This window comes from Nycticebus coucang, chromosome X, assembly GCF_027406575.1.
Source record: "Nycticebus coucang isolate mNycCou1 chromosome X, mNycCou1.pri, whole genome shotgun sequence".
NCBI classification, from domain to species: domain Eukaryota; kingdom Metazoa; phylum Chordata; class Mammalia; order Primates; family Lorisidae; genus Nycticebus; species Nycticebus coucang.
This window is the reverse complement of record NC_069804.1, coordinates 166,094,052-166,113,666: the sequence shown is the minus strand read 5'-3', so window position 1 is coordinate 166,113,666 and position 19,615 is coordinate 166,094,052. Positions and strand designations below refer to the sequence as shown.

At 38.1% G+C, this 19,615-nt stretch overlaps 1 protein-coding gene across 6 annotated transcripts in view; it reads left to right on the top strand.

Moving 5' to 3' along the window:
- Window positions 1–19,615, top strand: part of ARHGEF6 (Rac/Cdc42 guanine nucleotide exchange factor 6) — a 126,856-nt gene that overhangs the window by 45,697 nt on the left and 61,544 nt on the right. For all 6 annotated transcript variants that reach the window (XM_053579909.1, XM_053579911.1, XM_053579910.1 and 3 more), the window contains one exon: window positions 560–630. In XM_053579909.1, coding sequence (XP_053435884.1) covers window positions 560–630 — 71 coding nt within the window. The remainder of the gene's footprint in view (window positions 1–559; window positions 631–19,615) is intronic.

Below are 19,615 nucleotides of genomic sequence, written 5' to 3'. Positions count from 1 at the left end.
AGACCTAGCGCATCTTTGGGAGCATACCTTAAAATGAGACAGTGTCTTATTTTCGGGGAAACAGGGTAGTAGCTTGCCAAGGCAGGAAAACATCAAAATTCAAAAGTCAAAGTATGGTTTCTGCTGAATGTGTATCGCTTTTGCACCATTGTAAAGTTGAAAAATCATGAGCTGAACAATCATAATTGAAGCACTGTCTGAATACATTTGATTAGCATTGGTTTTGCTTGTCTGTTTGAAAAAGTTGAATAATGGAGAAACAGACTAGAGTGAAAAAAGCAAACCCAAACTGGGAATGCAGGTCTTGTCCTGGCCTTGCTGTTACTTAGCTAGGTTTTAACTCCTTTCCTTATTTTTTCCTTGGAAATTGAGGGACCTGGACATGAGGATCTAACTTTGTCTATAGTTTAGTAAAGATGTAGTTTCATGCATTTAGGAATGTGTATTTCCATTGATCCTTCCACTTGGAATCTTTATAGTATATTAGTTGACCTTATGTTATAAAATGTTGATCATTGCCTTGTATGATATTAATATAATTTAAATGTCTTTTTCACAGAGAGACCTCTCTCCCCCAAGGCTGTCAAAGGATTTGAAACTGTTCCACTTACCAAGAATTATTACAGTGTGGTGAGTGTTTAGATGGACGAAAATTTTCTTGACTGTATATGGAATCTTTTTCACTTGTCAAACCATTGATATATTGAGGGGACATAAGGGAAAAATCAAGTTGCATGCAAGGGTCCTATGTCATTTGCATTACAATGGAGCTCTTCTACTTGTAAGCTTCTTACATATGTCTAGAAGTCTTAAATCTGGGACGGCTCCAGTGGCTCAGTGGGTAGGGTGCCGGCCCCATATGCTGAGGGTGGCGGGTTCAAACCCGGCCCCGGCCAAACTGCAACAAAAAACAGCCGGGCATTGTGGCAGGTGCCTGTAGTCCCAGCTACTCGGGAGGCTGAGGCAAGAGAATTGCCTAAACCCTGGAGTTGGAGGTTGCTGTGAGCTGAGACGCCATAACACTCTACCGAGGGTGATAAAGTGAGACTCTGTCTCTAAAAAAAAAAAAAAAAAAAAGAAGTCTTAAATCTACTGTGCTGAAAAATTCAAGGGTAGCACAAAGATTTAGAGCAAGGTCAATGAAACAGTAGTGAAAGATAAATGGGTTAATATGTAGGCATTATGATGAAATTTAGCAGTTAGAGATAGCCTTACTAGATATTTATTTTTTTATTTATTCTTTTTTTATTAAATCATAGCTGTGTACATTAATGTGATCATGGGGTACCATACCCTGGTTTCATAGACCTTTTGACACATTTTCATCACACTGGTTAGCATAACCTTCCTGGCATTTTCTTAGTTATTGTGCTAAGACATTTACATTCCACATTTACTAAGTTTCACATATACCCTTGTAAGATGCACCGCAGGTGTAATCCCACCAATCCTGCTCCATCTGCCCACCTCCCCCCTCCTTCCCCTCACTTTCCCTCTTCCTCCTATTCTTAGGTTGTAACTGGGTTATAGCTTTCCTGTGAAAGCCATAAATTAGTTTCATAGTAGGGCTGAGTACATTGGATACTTTTTCTTCCATTCTTGAGATAATTTACTAAGAAGAATATGTTCCAGCTCCCTCCACGTAAATGTGAAAGAGGTAAAGTCTCCATCTTTCTTTAAGGCTGCATAATATTCCATGGTGTACATATACCAGAATTTATTAATCCATTCATGGATCAATGGGCACATGGCCTTTTTCCATGACTTAGCAATTATGAATTGGGCTGCAATAAACATTCTGGTACAAATATCTTTGTTATGATGTGATTTTTGGTCTTCTGAGTATATGCCTAGTAGAGGAATTATAGGATTGAAAGGCAGATCTATTTATTTTTATTTTTATTTATTTATTATTTTTTTTTGTAGAGACAGAGTCTCACTTTATGGCCCTCGGTAGAGTGCCATGGCATCACACAGCTCACAGCAACCTCTAACTCCTGGCTTAAGGTATTCTCTTGCCTCAGCCTCCCGAGTAGCTGGGACTACAGGCGCCCGCCACAACGTCCAGATATATATATATATTTTTTGGTTGCAGTTCAGCCGGGGCCGGGTTTGAACCTGCCACCCTTGGTATATGGGGCCGGCGCCTTACCGACTGAGCCACAGGCGCCGCCCGGCAGATCTTTTTAGATCTCTAAGTGTTCTCCAAACATCTTTCCAAAAGGAATGTATTAATTTGCATTCCCACCAGCAGTGCAGAAGTGTTCCCTTTTCTTCACATCCACGCCAACATCTCTGGTCTTGGGATTTTGTGATATAGACTAATCTTACTGGAGTTAGATGATATCTCAAAGTAGTTTTGATTTGCATTTCTCTGATGATTAAAGATGATGAGCATTTTTTCATATGTCTGTAGGCCACGTGCCTGTCTTCTTCAGAGAAGTTTCTCTTCAAGTCCCTTGTCCAGCCTGCGATGGGATCACTTGTTCTTTTCTTGCTTATACGTTTGAGTTTTCTGTGGATTCTGGTTATTAAACCTTTGTCGGAGACATAACCTGCAAATATCTTCTCCCATTCTGAAGGCTGTTTGCTTGCGTTACTTACTGTGTTCTTGGCTGTTCAGAAGCTTTTTAGTTTGATCAGGTACCAATAGTGTATTTTTGAAGCTGCTTCAATTGCCTGGGGGGTCCTCCTCATAAAACCAGTTATAGTTTATAGATTATAGTTGTAACTATAACCCAGTTACAACTTGCCCAGACCAATTTTTTCAAGGGTCTTCCCTGCACTCTCTTCTAGTATTTTTATATTTTCATGTCTTAAGTTTAAATCTTTAATCCAGTGAGAGTCTACCTTAGTTAATGGTGAAAGGCGTGGGTCCAGTTTCCATCTTCTACAGGTTGCCAGCCAGTTCACCCAGCACTATTTCTTAAATAGGGAATCTTTCCCCACTGAATGTTTTTAATTGGCTTGTCAAAGATTAAATAACGCTAAGTAGCTGGATTCATCTCTTGGTTCTCTATTCTGTTCCAGACATCTACTTCTCTGTTTTTGTGCCAGTACCATGCTGTTTTGATCACTATCAATTTGTAGTATAGTCTGAGGTCTGGTAGAATGATTCCTCCTGCTTTGTTTTTATTTCTGAGTAATGTCTTGGCTATTTGAGGTTTTTTCTGATTCCATATAAAACGAAGTATTGTTTTTTTCAAGATCTTTAAAGTATGACAGTGGAGCTTTAATAGGGATTGCATTGAAATTATGTATTGCTTTGGGTAGTATGGACATTTTAACAATGTTGATTCTTCCCAGCCATGAGCATGGTATGTTTTTCCATTTGTTAATATTTTCAGTTTCTTTTCTTAGAGTTTCATAGTTCTCTTTATAGAGATCTTTCACAACCTTTGTTAGATTCACTCCCAAATATTTCATCTTCTTTGGCACTACTGTGATGGAATAGAGTCCTTAATTGTTTTTTCAGCTTGACTATTGTTGGTATATATAAGGGCTACCGATTTATGAATGTTGATTTTGTAACCTGAGATGCTGCTGTATTTCTTGATCACTTCTAAGAGTTTTGTGGTAGAATTCCTGGTGTTTTCCAGATATACAATCATCATCTGTGAAGAGCGATAGTTTGATCTCTTCTGACTCTATATGGATACCCTTGATCGCCTTTTCTTCCCCAATTGCGGTGGCTAAAACTTCCATTACAATGTTAAAGAGCAGTGGAGACAATGGGCAGCCTTGTCTGGTTCCTGATCTGAGTGGAAATGATTTCAATTTAACTCCATTCAATATAATATTGGCTGTGGGTTTGCTGTAGATGGCCTCTATCAGTTTGAGAAATGTCCCTTCTGTACCAATTTTCTTAAGTGTTCTGATCATGAAGGGATGCTGGATATTATCAAAAGCTTTTTGTGCATCAATTGAGAGAATCATATGGTCTTTGTTTTTTAATTTGTTTATGTCCTGAATTATACTTATAGATTTATGGATATTGAACCAGCCTTGAGACCCTGGGATAAAACCGACTTGGTTAAGATGTATAATTTGTTTGATGTGTTGCTGGATTCTGTTTGTTAGGATCTTGTTGAATATTTTTGCATCTATATTCATTAGTGATATTGGTCTATAATTTTCTTTTCTTCTTGGGTCTTTTCCTGGTTTGGGGATCAGGGTGATGTTTGCTTCATAGAACGTGTTGGGTAGTCTTCCTTCTTTTTCTACCTTTGGAACAGGTTGAGTAATATAGGTACTAATTCCTCTTTAAAGTTTAGTAGAATTCTGACATGAAACTATCTGGTCCCGGGCTTTTCTTTTTAGGGAGGTTTTGTATGGTTGATGCTATTTCAGAACTTTATATGGGCCTATTCAGCATCTCCTTTGATTCTGGCTAAGTCTTGGAAGGTGACGTGCTTCCAAGTATTGGTCAATTTCCTTCAGATTTTCATATTTCTGAGAATAAAGTTTCTTGTAATATTCATTAAGGATTTTTTGAATTTCTGAGAAGTCTGTTATTTCGTCTTTGTTATTTCTGATTGATGAGATTAGAGATTTTACTCTTTTTTTCTGATTAGGTTGGCCAAAGGTTTATCTATTTTATTGACCTTTTCAAAAAAGCAACTTTTTGATTTATTGATCTGTTGTATAATTCTTTTGTTTTAAATTTCATTTAATTCTGCTCTAATTTTGGTTATTTCTTTTCTTATACTGAGTTTGGGGTTGGAATGTTCTTCCTTTTCTAGTTGCTTGAGATGTCCCATTAAGTTGTTAACTTCCTCTCTTTCCGTTCTCTTGAGGAAGGCTTGCAGTGCTATAAATTTCCCTCTTAGGACTGCCTTTGCAGTATCCCAGAGGTTCTGATAATTCGTGTCTTCATTCTCGTTTTGTTCCAAAAATTTGGCGATTTCTTTCTTAATCTCATCTCTGACCCAGCTATCATTCAGCATAAGGTTATTTAACTTCCATGTTTTTGTAATGGTATGCAGATTCCTGTTGTTACTGAGCTCAACTTTTATTCTGTGGTGGTCTGAGAAGATGCAAGGAATAATTTCTATTCCTTTAAATTTACTGAGGTTAGACTTGTGACCTAAGATGTGATCGATTTTGGAGTATGTTCCGTGGACTGATGAGAAGTATGTGTATTCAGTTTTGTTGGGATGAAATGTTCTGTAGATGTCTGCTAAATCCAAATGTTGGCTGGTTAGGATTAAATTTAAACTTTTTTTGCTCAGCTTCTTTTTAGAGGATTGATCCAACACTGCCAAAGGAGTGTTGAAATCTCTGACTTATGGAGCTGGAGGAAATCAAGTTGCTCATGTCTGTTAGAGTTTCTCTTATAAATTGAGGTACATTCTGGTTGGGTGCATAGATATTAATAATTGAGATCTCATAATATTGAGTATTACCCTTAACAAATATGAAGTGACCATTCTTATCCTTCCTTACTTTTGTTGGTGTAAAGCTTATTGTATCTGCAAATAAAATTGCAACACTTGCTTTTTTCTGATTACCATTTGCCTGAAATATGGATGACCATCCTTTCACCCTGAGTCTATATTTGTCTTTTAAGGTAAGATGTGACTCTTGTATGCAACAAATATCTGGCCTGAGTTTTTGTATCCAGTCAGCTAACCTATGCCTCTTTAGAGGGCAGTTTAAGCCGTTCACATTAATGGAGAATATTGATAAGTCTGGTAAAATTTTGGGTATCGAGTTTTTTGAAAATCCAGTGGACATTTTTAATCCTTTCACCAGTATGGAAGTTGGAGTTTGATCAAAAGTTTCTGAGTGAGTTTACTTTTGTGGTAGAGGATTGGGTTGGTCATTATGGAGGATAGGTCTGAGAATATCCTGAAGTGCTGGTTTGGTTATGGCAAATTACTTCAACGTATGAATGTCATTAAAGTGTTTAATTTCTCTATCATAAATGAAACTCAGTTTAGCTGGATACAGTATCCGGTGTTGAAAGTTATTTTGCCTTAGGAGAGTAAATATCGATGACCACCCTCTTCTGTCTTCAAAAGTTTCAGCAGAGAGATCTGCAGTCATTCTAATATTCTTCCCTTTGTAGATAATGGCTTTCTTATGTCTGGCTGTTTTGAGAATTTTCTCCTTCATATTAACTTTAGTGAAGTTAATTATGATATGCCTGGGGGAATGTATTATTGGGATTGAGTCATGCTGGGGTTCTGAAACTGTCTGCTATCTGAATTTCAGAATCTCTAGGCATGTCTGGAAATTTCTCTTTCATAATTTCATGGAGAAGGGCCTCTGTGCCTAGCGAGGCCACTTCATCGGTTTCAGGGATTCCAATGAGGTGGATATTAGCCTTCTTCGAATTATCCCAGAGCTGTCTGAGAGAATGATCCGTTTTTGCTCTCCATTTCTCTTTCTCTTTGAGAGTTTGGGAGTGTTCAAAGTCTTTGTCTTCAATTTCAGAAATCCTTTCTTCTGCTTGCTCCACTCTGTTACTGAGGGATTCTACTGTATTTTTCAGATCTTTGAGGGCTGTAAATTCTTGCTTCAGTGTGTCTAAATCTTTGGTGATTTTGTCTTTAAATTCTTTAAATTCTTGAGACAACTTTTGAATTTCTCCTCGAATTCCTAATTCTGACTTTTGAATTGCTGGTTGAATTTCTAATTCCAAATTTTCCTCCACTTTATTAATCTTGTTTGCAATCCAAATTCTGAATTCGATTTCTGACATCTCGGCCAGTTGTTAATGAGTGGGATCTTCAGTTACATCTGCCATATTTTTCCTTGGGGCGGTTGATCTATTCTGGTTATTCATGTTACCAGAGTTTTTCCACCTATTCCACCCCATGATTGTTTTACACCCTTTGATTTTTCCCCTGGAGCTTTGTGGAGTACCTGTACAGTGCCATGGCCTGAGAAACTGGGGCCCTGTTTGGTGTAGTGGGGCTAAGTGGTTGTGTCTTGTTTTCAGCTGGTTTCTGTTTGACTCTAGTGAAACGGTTACTCTGGGTTGAAGTCTCAGGGGGCCTGCGTTTCTGTCCCAGATCTGTTTGTGGTGGTTGCTGGCCTCCCTTACTAGATATTTAGAAGGTGAATTCCCAAGTTCCTGTAATGCAGTAAGTTTTAAGTGATTTGCATTCTGTGATTTTACTGCAGAATCAATCACTCCCTTATTATATCCTCTGGAATTATCAGCCTTGTTCTTGAGGAGAGCCCAGAGGATGACTGCCCTTTGGCACAATGGGAGAAATGAAATGGCTCTGGCTTGAACACAGATACGTCAAAATATATTAGCTATAAATAGGGCATGTGCAATACTCAAAATAAATTCCTGTTAGAATAAGAAATCACATCATTCTCCTTAATCTACTCTCTGCTTTCCTTCATGTGTCCTTTCCAGACATGGCTCAGTCGCTAATGAAAAGGTCAAGTCATCATTACCTCTAAGTTTTCTGGTCTGTTAGTCTTGTCATCTCCCCACACCTCTGCTGAAATAGAAGTTTCAGCTTTTACCCAGTGTTCCATTAATATGTGCATTTGTACTCGATGCATATTTCATTTTGTGCATGAATAAAAAGTTTTTTTTTTATTGTTGGGGATTCATTGAGGGTACAAGAAACCAGGTTACACTGATTGCATTTGTTAGGTAAAGTCCCTCTTACAATTGTGTCCTGCCCCTAAAATATGTGTGAATAAAAAGTTTTTAAACATCTCTACACAGGTATGTGAATGCCATTTGGTTTCAAGAAAACGAATTTCACTTTTCAGTGAATTTGCTCTATAATGGCGACAAGAGCAGTAGATGACATGAAAAATCAGGAAGGGGCTTGGTGCCTGAGCACAGTGGTTAACAGTGCCAGCCACATACACCAAGGCTGGTGGGTTCGAACCCAACCAGGGCCGACTTCAACAAAAAAATAGCCGGGCATTGTGGTGGACACCTGTAGTCCCAGCTACTGGGAGGCTGAAGCAAGAGGATCACTTGAGCCCAAGAGTTTGAGGTTGCTGTGAGCTGTGATGCTATGGAACTCTACCAAGGGCGACATGATGAGACTCTGTCTCCAAATAAATAAATAAATAAATAAATAGAAAGAAAAACCAGGAAGGAACTTCCTAGGTCACCTGATCAATAATCACTAGGGACTATTTTATCAATATTTTCCCTCTTACATTTTTGAGGTCAAGAGAGTTAGGCTCCCTTCTCCCTTCCCTCTTCCCCACTTCATTTAGTTTTTTAGGTGACCCCTAATGGTGTAACATTAAAGGAAAGAATGTAATTGAATGATGAATGAAAATGTTACCATAGCTTCTTTTCCCTGTGGATCTGTAGCATATCATTGCTCTGTTTTGGCTCCTTTTCTGCCTCTGCTGATTGTACCTACTTAAAATGCTGTTGAAGTTTATGTAAATTCTATGTATATTTTGTTCAAACTCTGGATACACTGTAGTTTTTATAGCCCACCTCCTATTGGAAGACATGTACGTTCCTTGCATTCATAAACAATTCTGCATTGAGCAGTTTGTACATATAACTTTACCCAAGTATGTAAATACCTGCACAGTGGAAGTGCAATTGTTCAGTCACAAGATACAGACACATGCATTTATACACACATATATATTTAACATAGATTTAGACAGATATTATCTCAAATCTTAGACTTACTAAAGAAAATAGAAGGCCAGGCAAAGTGGCTCACACCTGTAAACCTAGAACTCTGGGAGGCTGAGGTGGGTGGATTGCTTAAGCTCAGGAGTCCAAGAACAACCTGAGCAAGAGTGAAACCCCATCTCTACTAAAAATGAAAAACTGAGGCAAGAGGATGGCATGAACCCAAGAGTTGGAGGTTAATGTGAGCTATGATGCCACAGCACTCTACCAAGGGTGACAAAGTGAGACTGTCTCAAAGAAAAAGAAGATCTTGGGGGAACCCTTAATGGCCTGTGAAGAACTGTACCACTTTGGTGTGAATCCTGCTGAATTACTTAATTCAGAGATAAGTTGGACATATGGTTGTAATTGGGATGGGAAAAGATTTTGGTTAGTTGCTGTTCTTATTAAATCCACATTTCTTTCCCTTTGAGTATTTCAGCACTTTTTAGTGGCAATTAATTCAAAATACATTTTGAGTGCTCTAATTGTACTCTCAATTTGTGTTGAATACTTGGACAAATAAAAATATTGCTATCCCACCCCAAGGATTTGGAGACCTGGAAGATGAATTTCACTCACATGGAAGGTGTCCCCATCTGATCTTATATTAAGTTTTCTTCTCTCTAAGAAACATTAATTGTAGATGTTTTCTGTTGTTAGATCTATAAGAGTACGAGTGACTGATTTTTACTGCATTTAAAAAAATAAATATCATTTTTCTTTTTTTTTTATTGTTGGGGATTCATTGAGGGTACAATAAGCCAAATTACACTGATTGCAATTGTTAGGTAAAGTCCCTCTTGCAATCATGTCTTGCTCCCATAAAGTGTGACATAAATATCATTTTTCTAATCATATAGCTAATTATATAAGTAACTTTTTACAGAAATCAGATAATGCACAAAAACATAAAAGAGAAAATAAATATCACCTGTAATCCCACAACTTAGAAATAATCAATATTAACATGTTGGTGAATCTCATGCCAAACTTTCTTTGAAGTAGTCACGTATGTGTGTATATATGTGTGTGTGTGTGTGTATATATATATATATATATAGAGAGAGAGAGAGAGAGAGAGAAAGGGAGAGAGAGAGAGGGAGAGAGAGAGAGAGCCTGTAATATGTATGTGTGTGTATATATATATTAATTTTTTATTTTTTGTTTTAATTTTAATTTTTATTTTTGAGACAGAGTCTTACTTTGTCACCCCAGGGTTGAGTGCCATGGCATCATAGCTCACAGCAACCTCAAACTCTTGGGCTTGAGGGATCCTCCTGCCTCAGCTTCCTGAGCAGCTGGGACAAATGCCCACCACATCGCTTGGCTAGTTTTTCTGTTTTTATTTATTTATTTTATTAGTATTTTTTGAGACAGAGTCTCACTAGTTTTTCTATTTTTGGTAGAGACGGGGTCTCACTCTTGCTCAGGCTGGTCTTCAACACTTGAGCTCAGGCAATCCACCCGCCTTGGCCTCCCGGAGTGCTAGGATTATAGGCATGAGCCATCGCGCCCGGCCTTATAGGTTTTTAAATAAAAACAGGAAACTAGTTTTTTTTATTTTTCTTTCATGAAAATGTTTCTATCTCTATAGCCCAAAATATACTTGTCTTTGACTAGACCTATTCTTTTCTGTTTGTTTGTTTTTTGAGACAGAGTCTCAAGTTGTCGCCCTAGGTAGAGTGCCATAGCATCATCATAGCTCACAGCAACCTGCAACTCTTTGGCTCAAGCAATCTCTTGCCTCAATTTTTCTATTTTTGGTAGCTATGGGGTCTCACTCTTGCTAAGGCTGGTCTCCAACTGATGAGTTCAAGCAATCCACCCTCCTCAGCCTCCTAGAATGCTAGGATTACAGGCGTGTGCCACTGTGCCTGGCCTTAGCACAGTGGTTATGGGGCCAGCCACATACACCGAGGCTGGTGGGTTCAGAACTGGCCCGGGGCCTGCGAGACAACAGTGGCAACTGCAACAAAAAATAGCCAGGCATTGTGGCGGGCGCCTGTAGTCCCAGCTACTTGGGAGGCTGAGGCAATAGAATCACTTAAGCCCGAGAGTTTGAGGTTGCTAGTGAGCTGTGACGCCACAGCACTCTACCCAGGGCAATATAGTGAGACACTGTCTGAAAAAAAAAAAAAAAAGACAAATACACAAAAAAACCAGGAAACTATTTATTTTTTATTTGTCTTTCATGAAGATGTTTCTATCACCACACTCTCCAAATACTTGTCTTTTACTAGATCTATTCCTATGCTCCTCCCTTTAGTAAGTCTTTGCTAGTCCACAACTCCCTTTATTTTGGTACTGTGTATTAATCAGGTTTTCTAGACAAACAGAAACACAGAACCAATAGGAGAGAGAGAGAGAGAAAGACTATAATGAATTGGCTCATGTGACTATCAAGGCTGAAAAGCCCCACGATCTGCTGATCTGAAAGCTAGACGCCCTGGCAAGCTGATGGTATAATTGTCCAAGTCAAAAAGCCTGAGCACCAGAGAGCTGATGGTGTAAGTTTCTTTCAGAGGGCAGGAGAAGACCAACGTTCTAGCTCAGAGTTAGGCAGGGAGAGCAAATTCTATCTCCCTCTACCTTTTTGTTTCATTTAGGCCCTCGATGGATTGGATCGTGCCCACCCCCTTTGGGGAGGCAATCTGCTTTACTCAAGTCCCATGAAGTAAATGCTGAACTCATCCAGAAATACTTTCACAGACATACCTAGAAACAATGTTCAGCTAAATATCTGGGCACCCACCCTGTGATCCAGTCAAGTTGATACCTAAAATTAACCATCATATCTTGTAAATTTAGGCAGGATAGAGACCTTTTGGAATATGGAAGTCTACGGACATTTTCTCTCCTTTTTCAAGTTTCCAAGAGATTGCCTGCTGCTTTCAACCCCATTTAGGCCTCGAGATAGTTATAGTGTCACATCAATTTTGAAATGTTAAGAACTTCTCCAGGGTGACCAAGCACCCAGCTCAGACCCACATTTGCCATTAGGCGTGTTTGCTGTGTGTAACTGAGACTTGGCCACTCTTTCTGGCCTGTCATTTTTTTTTTTTGTGGATACAAAGTCTCATTTTATCACCCTCAGTAGAGTGCAGTGGTATCACACAGCTCACAGCAACCTCCAACTCCCAGGCTTAGGCCATTCTCTTGCCTCAGCCTCCCGAGTAGCTGGGACTATAAACACCTGCCACAACACCCGGCTATTTTTCTGTTGCAGTTTGGCCAGGCTGGGTTTGAACCCACCACCCTTGGTATATGGGGCCAGCATCCTACCCACTGAGCCATAGGTGTCACCCTGGCCTGTCATTTTGAATGGGAGCTTAGTTAGCATCCTTTAGGGATGTGGTAGCCCGCAAAAAGCTCTTGCTCTCTCTGACCTTGGTTCCTTTGTTGTCCTCAAGCTTTGCTGCCATATGTTAAATTTCTCTCATTATTAGCAAAAAAGCATTTTACTTTTGTATTAATTATTTTTCTGATAATCTTATTCTGCTCACTGGCTCTCCTTGCCCATTGTAACTTTTATGTGCCAGAATGGATTAAAAAAATACAAATCAGAAAAAGGAATCTCTGCAACTTAGTTGTCAGGCTTATTTTGTATGTAGCACTTAGGTCTTGGCACCCGTGGTCTCACTGGGAAGGTAGGACAGACATGATAGTGTAAGCCACATGGTAAGAGTGATGTAAAGTTATAGTGTTATAAGATGAGTTTCTCAAAATGTATTTAGAGCAGCAGTTCTCAACCTGTGGGTCGCGACCCACAGGAACTGTATTAAAGGGTTGTGGCATTAGGATCGTTGAGAACCACTGATTTAGAGGATCCTTTGTATCAGAAGCATCTGTGGAGTTTGTTAAAACTACAGACATATGGGCCTCACCCCAGATCTGCTACATCAGAATCTCTGGCCATAGATCCCAGGAAACAGCATTTTAAACAACTACGCTCATCTCTTCTTCAACTGCTTTCCCTCAATCTCGGGTAGTTCTGATGCTCACTTAAATTAAAATCTGGGAACCAATCAAGAAAAAAGTTGAATAGAGGAGGTGAGACTCAAAGCCAGTTTTGGAGCTGAAAGGGAAGTCAGGCAGGGGGAGCTATCTGAGCAAATTCCCCCAGGCGAGAATGTGGGTGTCTGTCTGCAATTAGTCCCTGCAGGTCGGGCAGTGGACCTCACTCTCCACCCCCAATCTTCGTGTCCCTTGGAAGATGGAAGTTTTTAGTCACTTCGACTATTGCAGTACAGTGTAATAAAGCTGTCCTTTGTGCTGTCACAAATAGACTAGACTCACAGTAATCCTAATATGTATTCAAGTCTGGGGATGAGCATCTCTCTGCAGAGAGAGGTGATATTTCTCTTCATTCAAATAGGAAACTATAATCAGGAAAGACCAGTATTATTTACTTTGTTCAATTTTTTTTACTTTATATAAATTATTGTGGATGGAAGGTGGAGGAAGGCTGTGGCATATTATATCACAGAAATCCCAGGAAGCCTCCTGGAACCCTTGCTCTAGCTTCTAGCTTCTGCTCCCACCCTGGATGATCTTACCTTCCTAATGCTCACTTGCCCTTTTTTGTGATTTTTCTTTTTTTTTTTTTTGGCCGGGGCTGGGTTTGAACCCGCCACCTCTGGCATATGGGACCGGCGCCCTACTCCTTGAGCCACAGGCGCCGCCCTCACTTGCCCTTTTTAATTCCACATATCTATCCGTTGGTTCTTTTCTCCATATCCCCTCTTATTTTTAACCTATCCTCTTCTCACCTTACTCCTCCATACAACTTTTGCATCTGAGGGGTGGAGGTGAAGGAGGTGACAGAATTTTGTGGAGATTGTGAGTCTATCTGTAGGCAATGGGGGTAGTGCTGCTTGTTTCAGGAAAGCTGAGGGCTTGGGCTGCAGAATTGATACTCCATTTTTTTATAGACAGGTGATTCTACTAGCATAGAAGTCAAATATGACATAATTTTTGCCTTTTTGATCTCAAAGGACTTTACCAACATTAGCTTATCTTTATAGGTATCATAATGATCTCTGATTTCTGTAATTTAAGGTTTTATTTAAAGTTTCCTAAGGCCATTATAGTTTCCTTTATCACTGGAGATATCTGTTTTCAGCCATTGTTTATGTGTTTTAGCCTCTTTAAATAGTATCTTCATACTTCTATGATTGCTATCCTTTGGAAAATATAGTTACACAAATGAACTCATTCTACAGCCTTTCCAGGAAATATAGGGAATGTATTTTACTGGAAAATCAATCGTCTGGGATGGGGGTACAAAAGTTCGTGATAGGGGTACAGAAGTCCTCCACCTTTTTCTCTATGCCTTCTCACCATCAATTTTATTCTGAATTCAGGCAAAGGTTAGTTGAGCAAAAGGATGCCCAGCTGTCCTTGTGAAGACAAGAGTAGAGGAAGCAAAAGCAGCGTGTGGACAGAGTCTATTTTAGTGAGTTTGAATGGATTTTATCTTGATCCAATTGCACTGCTCTGAAGTTGGTTGGCGCTTGCCAAACTCCTTGCCTTCTGACTCACCACTGAGGCCTTCTGTTTGGGAACACATAGCCTTCTCTGTCTGCTTCTCTTCTTATCCTTTTACATAAGATGCCCTGTGGCTGGAATAAAGAACCAGTCTCAGAAGTTCATCAGTTGGTCATTTGAGATAGAAGAAAGCAATAAAAGTTATACCAAATTTAGGAAAGAATCCCAAGCATTCACTTTGATGAGTATATTTCTGCTAATCAAACCGCAGCAAGGGCTGTTCTATTGAATATATTACCGCTCACATGTTTTGGGATAATATGTTTCATCACATAATTTGATGAAAAAGACTGATTAATTAACTACCTTTATCATTTTAGTTTTGTAAAGTCATCTTTCTGCCATCCTCAAAGTTGCAATAGTATTAGTTTAATATATATTTGTATTTAGCTCTCCAGAAGTCACTCCAAGGCAGCAGGAAGTAGCTACCTGCCTCCTTCCCATGGGAAGTGTTTGTCCTATGTCAGTGGCTCCAGCAGAGACGATATCCCAAGAAAGTGTGTTGCATCACCTAGCAAATAAACCCACTGGAGTACCACTGTTGGCACCTTTCTTGAAGAATCTGAGCAATTTCATTTAAATGAACCCCAGATAATAGCACTTGAAAGAAAGTCGAAATAATAAAACTATTTCAATTGAGAGAGAAATATATCAACCATGGAATTAAAGTAATGTTTAATTGTTTTAAAAATGACATTTTCCAATGAAAATATTATCTGTTTTTTTAATTTAAAAATCCCCTTCGGATGATGACTGGTGTTGTTTTTCTTTATTTAAATAGACATTATAATTCAGATAGTGTGACAGTTATAGACAACAGTACTAGAAGTGAGGGTGAAGATGTGAGATGGCTTGTTACCAGACATGGTCTTTTTAGAAAAGTATGACTAAAAGGATGATTAGAAGATTTCATTCCCTCCTGGATATAAGAGGGAAGGCGTGCCCCATTCTTTTTGACTGCCAATATAAGTACTATAGATAACCATATATATATATATATATATATATATATTTTTTTTTTTTTTTTTTGCAGTTTTTGGCCAGGGCTGGGTTTGAACCCACCACCTCCAGCATATGGGGCCTGCGCCCCACTCCTTTGAGCCATAGGCGCTGCCCCAAATACATATATTTTAATAAAGAAATCTGCATGTGAGTCTTACCTCTTCCTTGATACTTAATAAAATATGTTAATAAAATATGTGTATTTCTCTCCATTTCTATGAATAAAAAATGAATGTTAGTGCTAAGTGTGAGTATAAGTAATTGCTTGAGGTACTGGTGTGAACAAGAGCCCACATGTGCTGAGAGCTATGATGGTCAACTTGAGTTTGGGAAATACCATACTGGGTAAGGACTTGGAGTCAGAAAAAGAAAAACAACACAAGAGTTTTTAATTAACAGATGGAAAATCTGTGCTTTATAATTCATATACCATAAAATTTGCTATTTTATTTATTAATAATTTAATTTCGAGACAGAGTCTCACTTTGTCACCCCCAGTAGAGTGCTATGGCATCATAGCTCACAGTAACCTCAAACCCTTGGGCTCAAGTGATTCTCTTTCCTCAGCCTCCTGAGTAGCTGAGACTACAAGTGCCCGCCACAACGCCCAGCTATTTTTAGAGACTGGATCTCACTCTAGTTCAGGCTGGTCTTGAACTCGCGAGCTCAGGTGATCTACCCACCTCAGCCTCCCAGAGTGCTGGGATTACAGGCGTAAGCCACTGTGCCTGGCTGTTTATTTTATTTTATTGTCTTTGAGACTTTCTCTTCTTTTATTTGGGAATCAGTTTGGCTACAGTTTTTAAATTTGCATCTATTCCATCTTTCCTTTAACTTTTTATTTGGTGCGTATTTTAATTTTTAATTATTAAGGGTACATAATAGTTGTATGTCTTTATAGGGTACATGTGATACATACATACAATGTGCATTTATCAAAGTAGGGTAATTGGAGTATCCATCACCTCAAGCATTTACTATTCATTTGTGTTAGGTACATTCTAATTCCACTCTTCTAGTTATTTTTTGAGTATACCATATTTCTGATTATAGTCACTTTGTTGTGCCATCAAATGTTCATTCCATCTAACTATATTGTTGCACTCATTAACCATCCCCACTTTATCCTCTCCTCCCTGCTACTCTTCCCAGCTGCTGGTAACCATCATTCTACTCTGTCTCTAGATCAATTGTTTTTAGTATTTAGCTCCCACATATGAGTACATGCGGTGACATTTGTCTTTCTGTGCTTCTGTGCTGGGCTTATTTCACTTAACATAATATTCTTTAGTTCCATCCATATTGTTGAAAATGGCAGGATTTCATTCTTTTTGTGGCTATATAATATTCCTATGTGTATTATATATGTTATACATATAGAATATTCCTATGTATATTTATAAAATAGTCCTGTTTCTCTCTCTATGTATATATCTCACATTTTCTTTATCCATTGATATGTTGATGAACATTTAGGTTGATTCCATATTCTTGGCTATTATGAATAGTGCTACAATAAACATGACAGTGCAGATATCTTTTCAATATAGTGATTTTCCCTTCTTTGTATATATACCCAGCAGTGAAATTGCTGGGTCATATGATAGTTCTATTTTAGTTTTTTGAGGAACCTCCGTACTGTTCCCCATAGTGGTCACACTAATTTACATTCCCACCAACAGTGTATGAGGGTTTTGCTTTCTCCGTAGCCTGTCTTTAGATAAAGGCTATTTTAACTGGGGTGAGATGATATCTTATTGTAATTTTGATTTGCAGTTCCCTGATGACTGATGATGTTGAGCATTTTTTTCATATACCTGTTGGCCATTGGTATGTCTTCTGTTGAGAAATGTCTATTTAGATCCTTTGTCTGTTTTTCAATTGTGTTATTTGATTTTTTGCCTATTGAGTTGTTGGAACACTTTATATATTCTAGTTACTCATCCCTCGTTAGATGAGTAGTTTGAAAATATTTTCTCCCATTCTGTGGGTTGTCTCTTCCCTTTCTTGATTGTTTCCTTTGCTTTGCAGGAGGTTTGTAGTTTAATGTGATACTGTTTGTCCAATTTTGCTTTGGTTGCCTGTCCTTTGGAGGTATTACTTAAGAAATCATTGCCAATACCAATGTCCTAGAAGTGTTTCCTCAATGTTTTCTTTTAGCAGTTTCATAGTTTCAGGTCTTAGATTTAAGTCTTTAATCCATTTTAATTTGATTTTTGTATGTGGTGAGACATAAGGGTCAGCACAATTTCATTTTTATGCATATAGATATCCAGTTTTCCCAGCACTATTTATTGAAGAGACTGTCTCTTTTCCCACTGTATGTTGTTGGCACATTTTTCAAAGATAAGCTCACTTTATATATATAGCTGTGTGTATTTATTTCTGGCTTCTTTATTCTGTTCTATTGGTCTGTGTCTGTTTTTATGCCAATACCATGCTGTTTCAGTTACTATGGCCCTGTAATATAATTTGAAGTTAGGTAATATGATTCCTATAGTTACATTCTTTTTGATCACGATGGCTTTGGCTATTCTGGGTTTTTGGTGGTTCCATATAAATTTTAGGATTTTCTTTTCTGTTTCTGTGAAGAATGTCATCGATATTTTGACAAGGATTGCATTGAATCTGTAGGTTGCTTTGGGTAGTATAGACATTTTAATGATATTAATTCTTCCAATTCACAAGACTGGAACATCTTTCTCTTTTTTTGTGTCATCTTTAATTTTTTAATGTTTTATAGTTTTCATTATAGAGACCTTTCAATTCTTTGGTTAAGTTTATTCCTATGTATTTTATTTTATTTGCAGCTTTTGTAAATAGGATTACTTTATTGATTTCTTTTTCAGATTGTTTACTATTGGCATATAGATATGATACTGATTTTTCTATGTTGATTTTATATCCTGCAACCTCCCTGAATTTATCTGTTAGTTCTAATAGTTTTTGTGTGGAGTCTTTAGGTTTATCCAAATATAAGATCATATCATCCACAAACAAAGATAATTTAACTTCTTTTCCAACTTGGGTGCCCTTTATTTCTTAATCTTGTCTGATTGCTCTAGATAGAACTATGTTGAACCAGTGGTAAAAGTGAGAATCCTTGCCTTGTTCCAGATGTTAGCGGTAAAGCTTTCAGTTTTTACCAATTAAGTATGATATTAGCTGTGAGTCTGTCATGTTCTTTTTTATCATGTTGAGGGAAGTTCCTTCTATATACAGTTTTTTGAGACTTTTTATTATAAAGGGGTGTTGAACTTTAACAAATGTTTTCTCAGCATCAATTGAAATGATCTTATGTTTTTGTCTTTTAATTTGTTGATATGATGTATCACATTGATTGATTTGCTTATGTTGAACCATTTTTGCATCCCTGAGATGAATCCTACTTGGTCATGATGAATAACATTTTTAATGTGTTGAAGATTTTGATTCTCTGGTATTTTGTTGAGGACTTTTACATCTATGTTCATAACAAATATAGTTTTGACAGGCGCGTGGCCTACAGACATATGAAAAAATGCTCATCATCTTTAATCATCAGAGAAATGCAAATCAAAACTACTTTGAGATATCATCTAACTCCAGTAAGGTTAGCTTATATCACAAAATCCCAAGAGATGTTGGCATGGATGTGGAGAAAAGGGAACACTTCTACACTGCTGGTGGGAATGCAAATTAATACATTCCTTTTGGAAAGATGTTTGGAGAACACTTAGAGATCTAAAAATAGACCTGCCATTCAATCCTATAATTCCTCTACTAGGCATATATCCAGAAGACCAAAAATCACACTACAACAAAGATATTTGTACCAAAATGTTTATTGCTGCCCAATTCATAATTGCTAAGTCATGGAAAAAGCCCAAGTGCCCATCAATCCACGAATGGATTAATAAATTGTGGTATATGTACACGATGGAATATTATGCAGCCTTAAAGAAAGATGGAGACCTTACCTCTTTCATGTTTACATGGATGGAGCTGGAACATATTCTTCTTAGTAAAGAATCTCAAGAATCGAAGAAAAAGTATCCAGTGTACTCAGCCCTACTATGAAACTAGTTTATGGCTTTCACATGAAAGCTATAACCCAGTTACAACCTAAGAATAGGGGGAAGGGGGAAAGGGTGTTGAGGGAGGGGGGAGGTGGATGGAGGGAGGGCGATTGGTGGGATTACACCTGCGGTGCATCTTACAAGGGTATATGTGAAACTTAGTAAATGTAGAATATAAATGTCTTAACACAATAACTAAGAAAATGCCAGGAAGGCCATGTTAACCAGGGTGATGAAAATGTGTCAAACGGTCTATAAAACCAGTGTATGGTGCCCCATGATCACATTAATGTACACAACTATGATTTAACAAAAAAAAAGAAATATAGTTTTATAGTTTTCTTCTTTGGTTGTGTCTTTGACTGGTTTTGGTATCAGG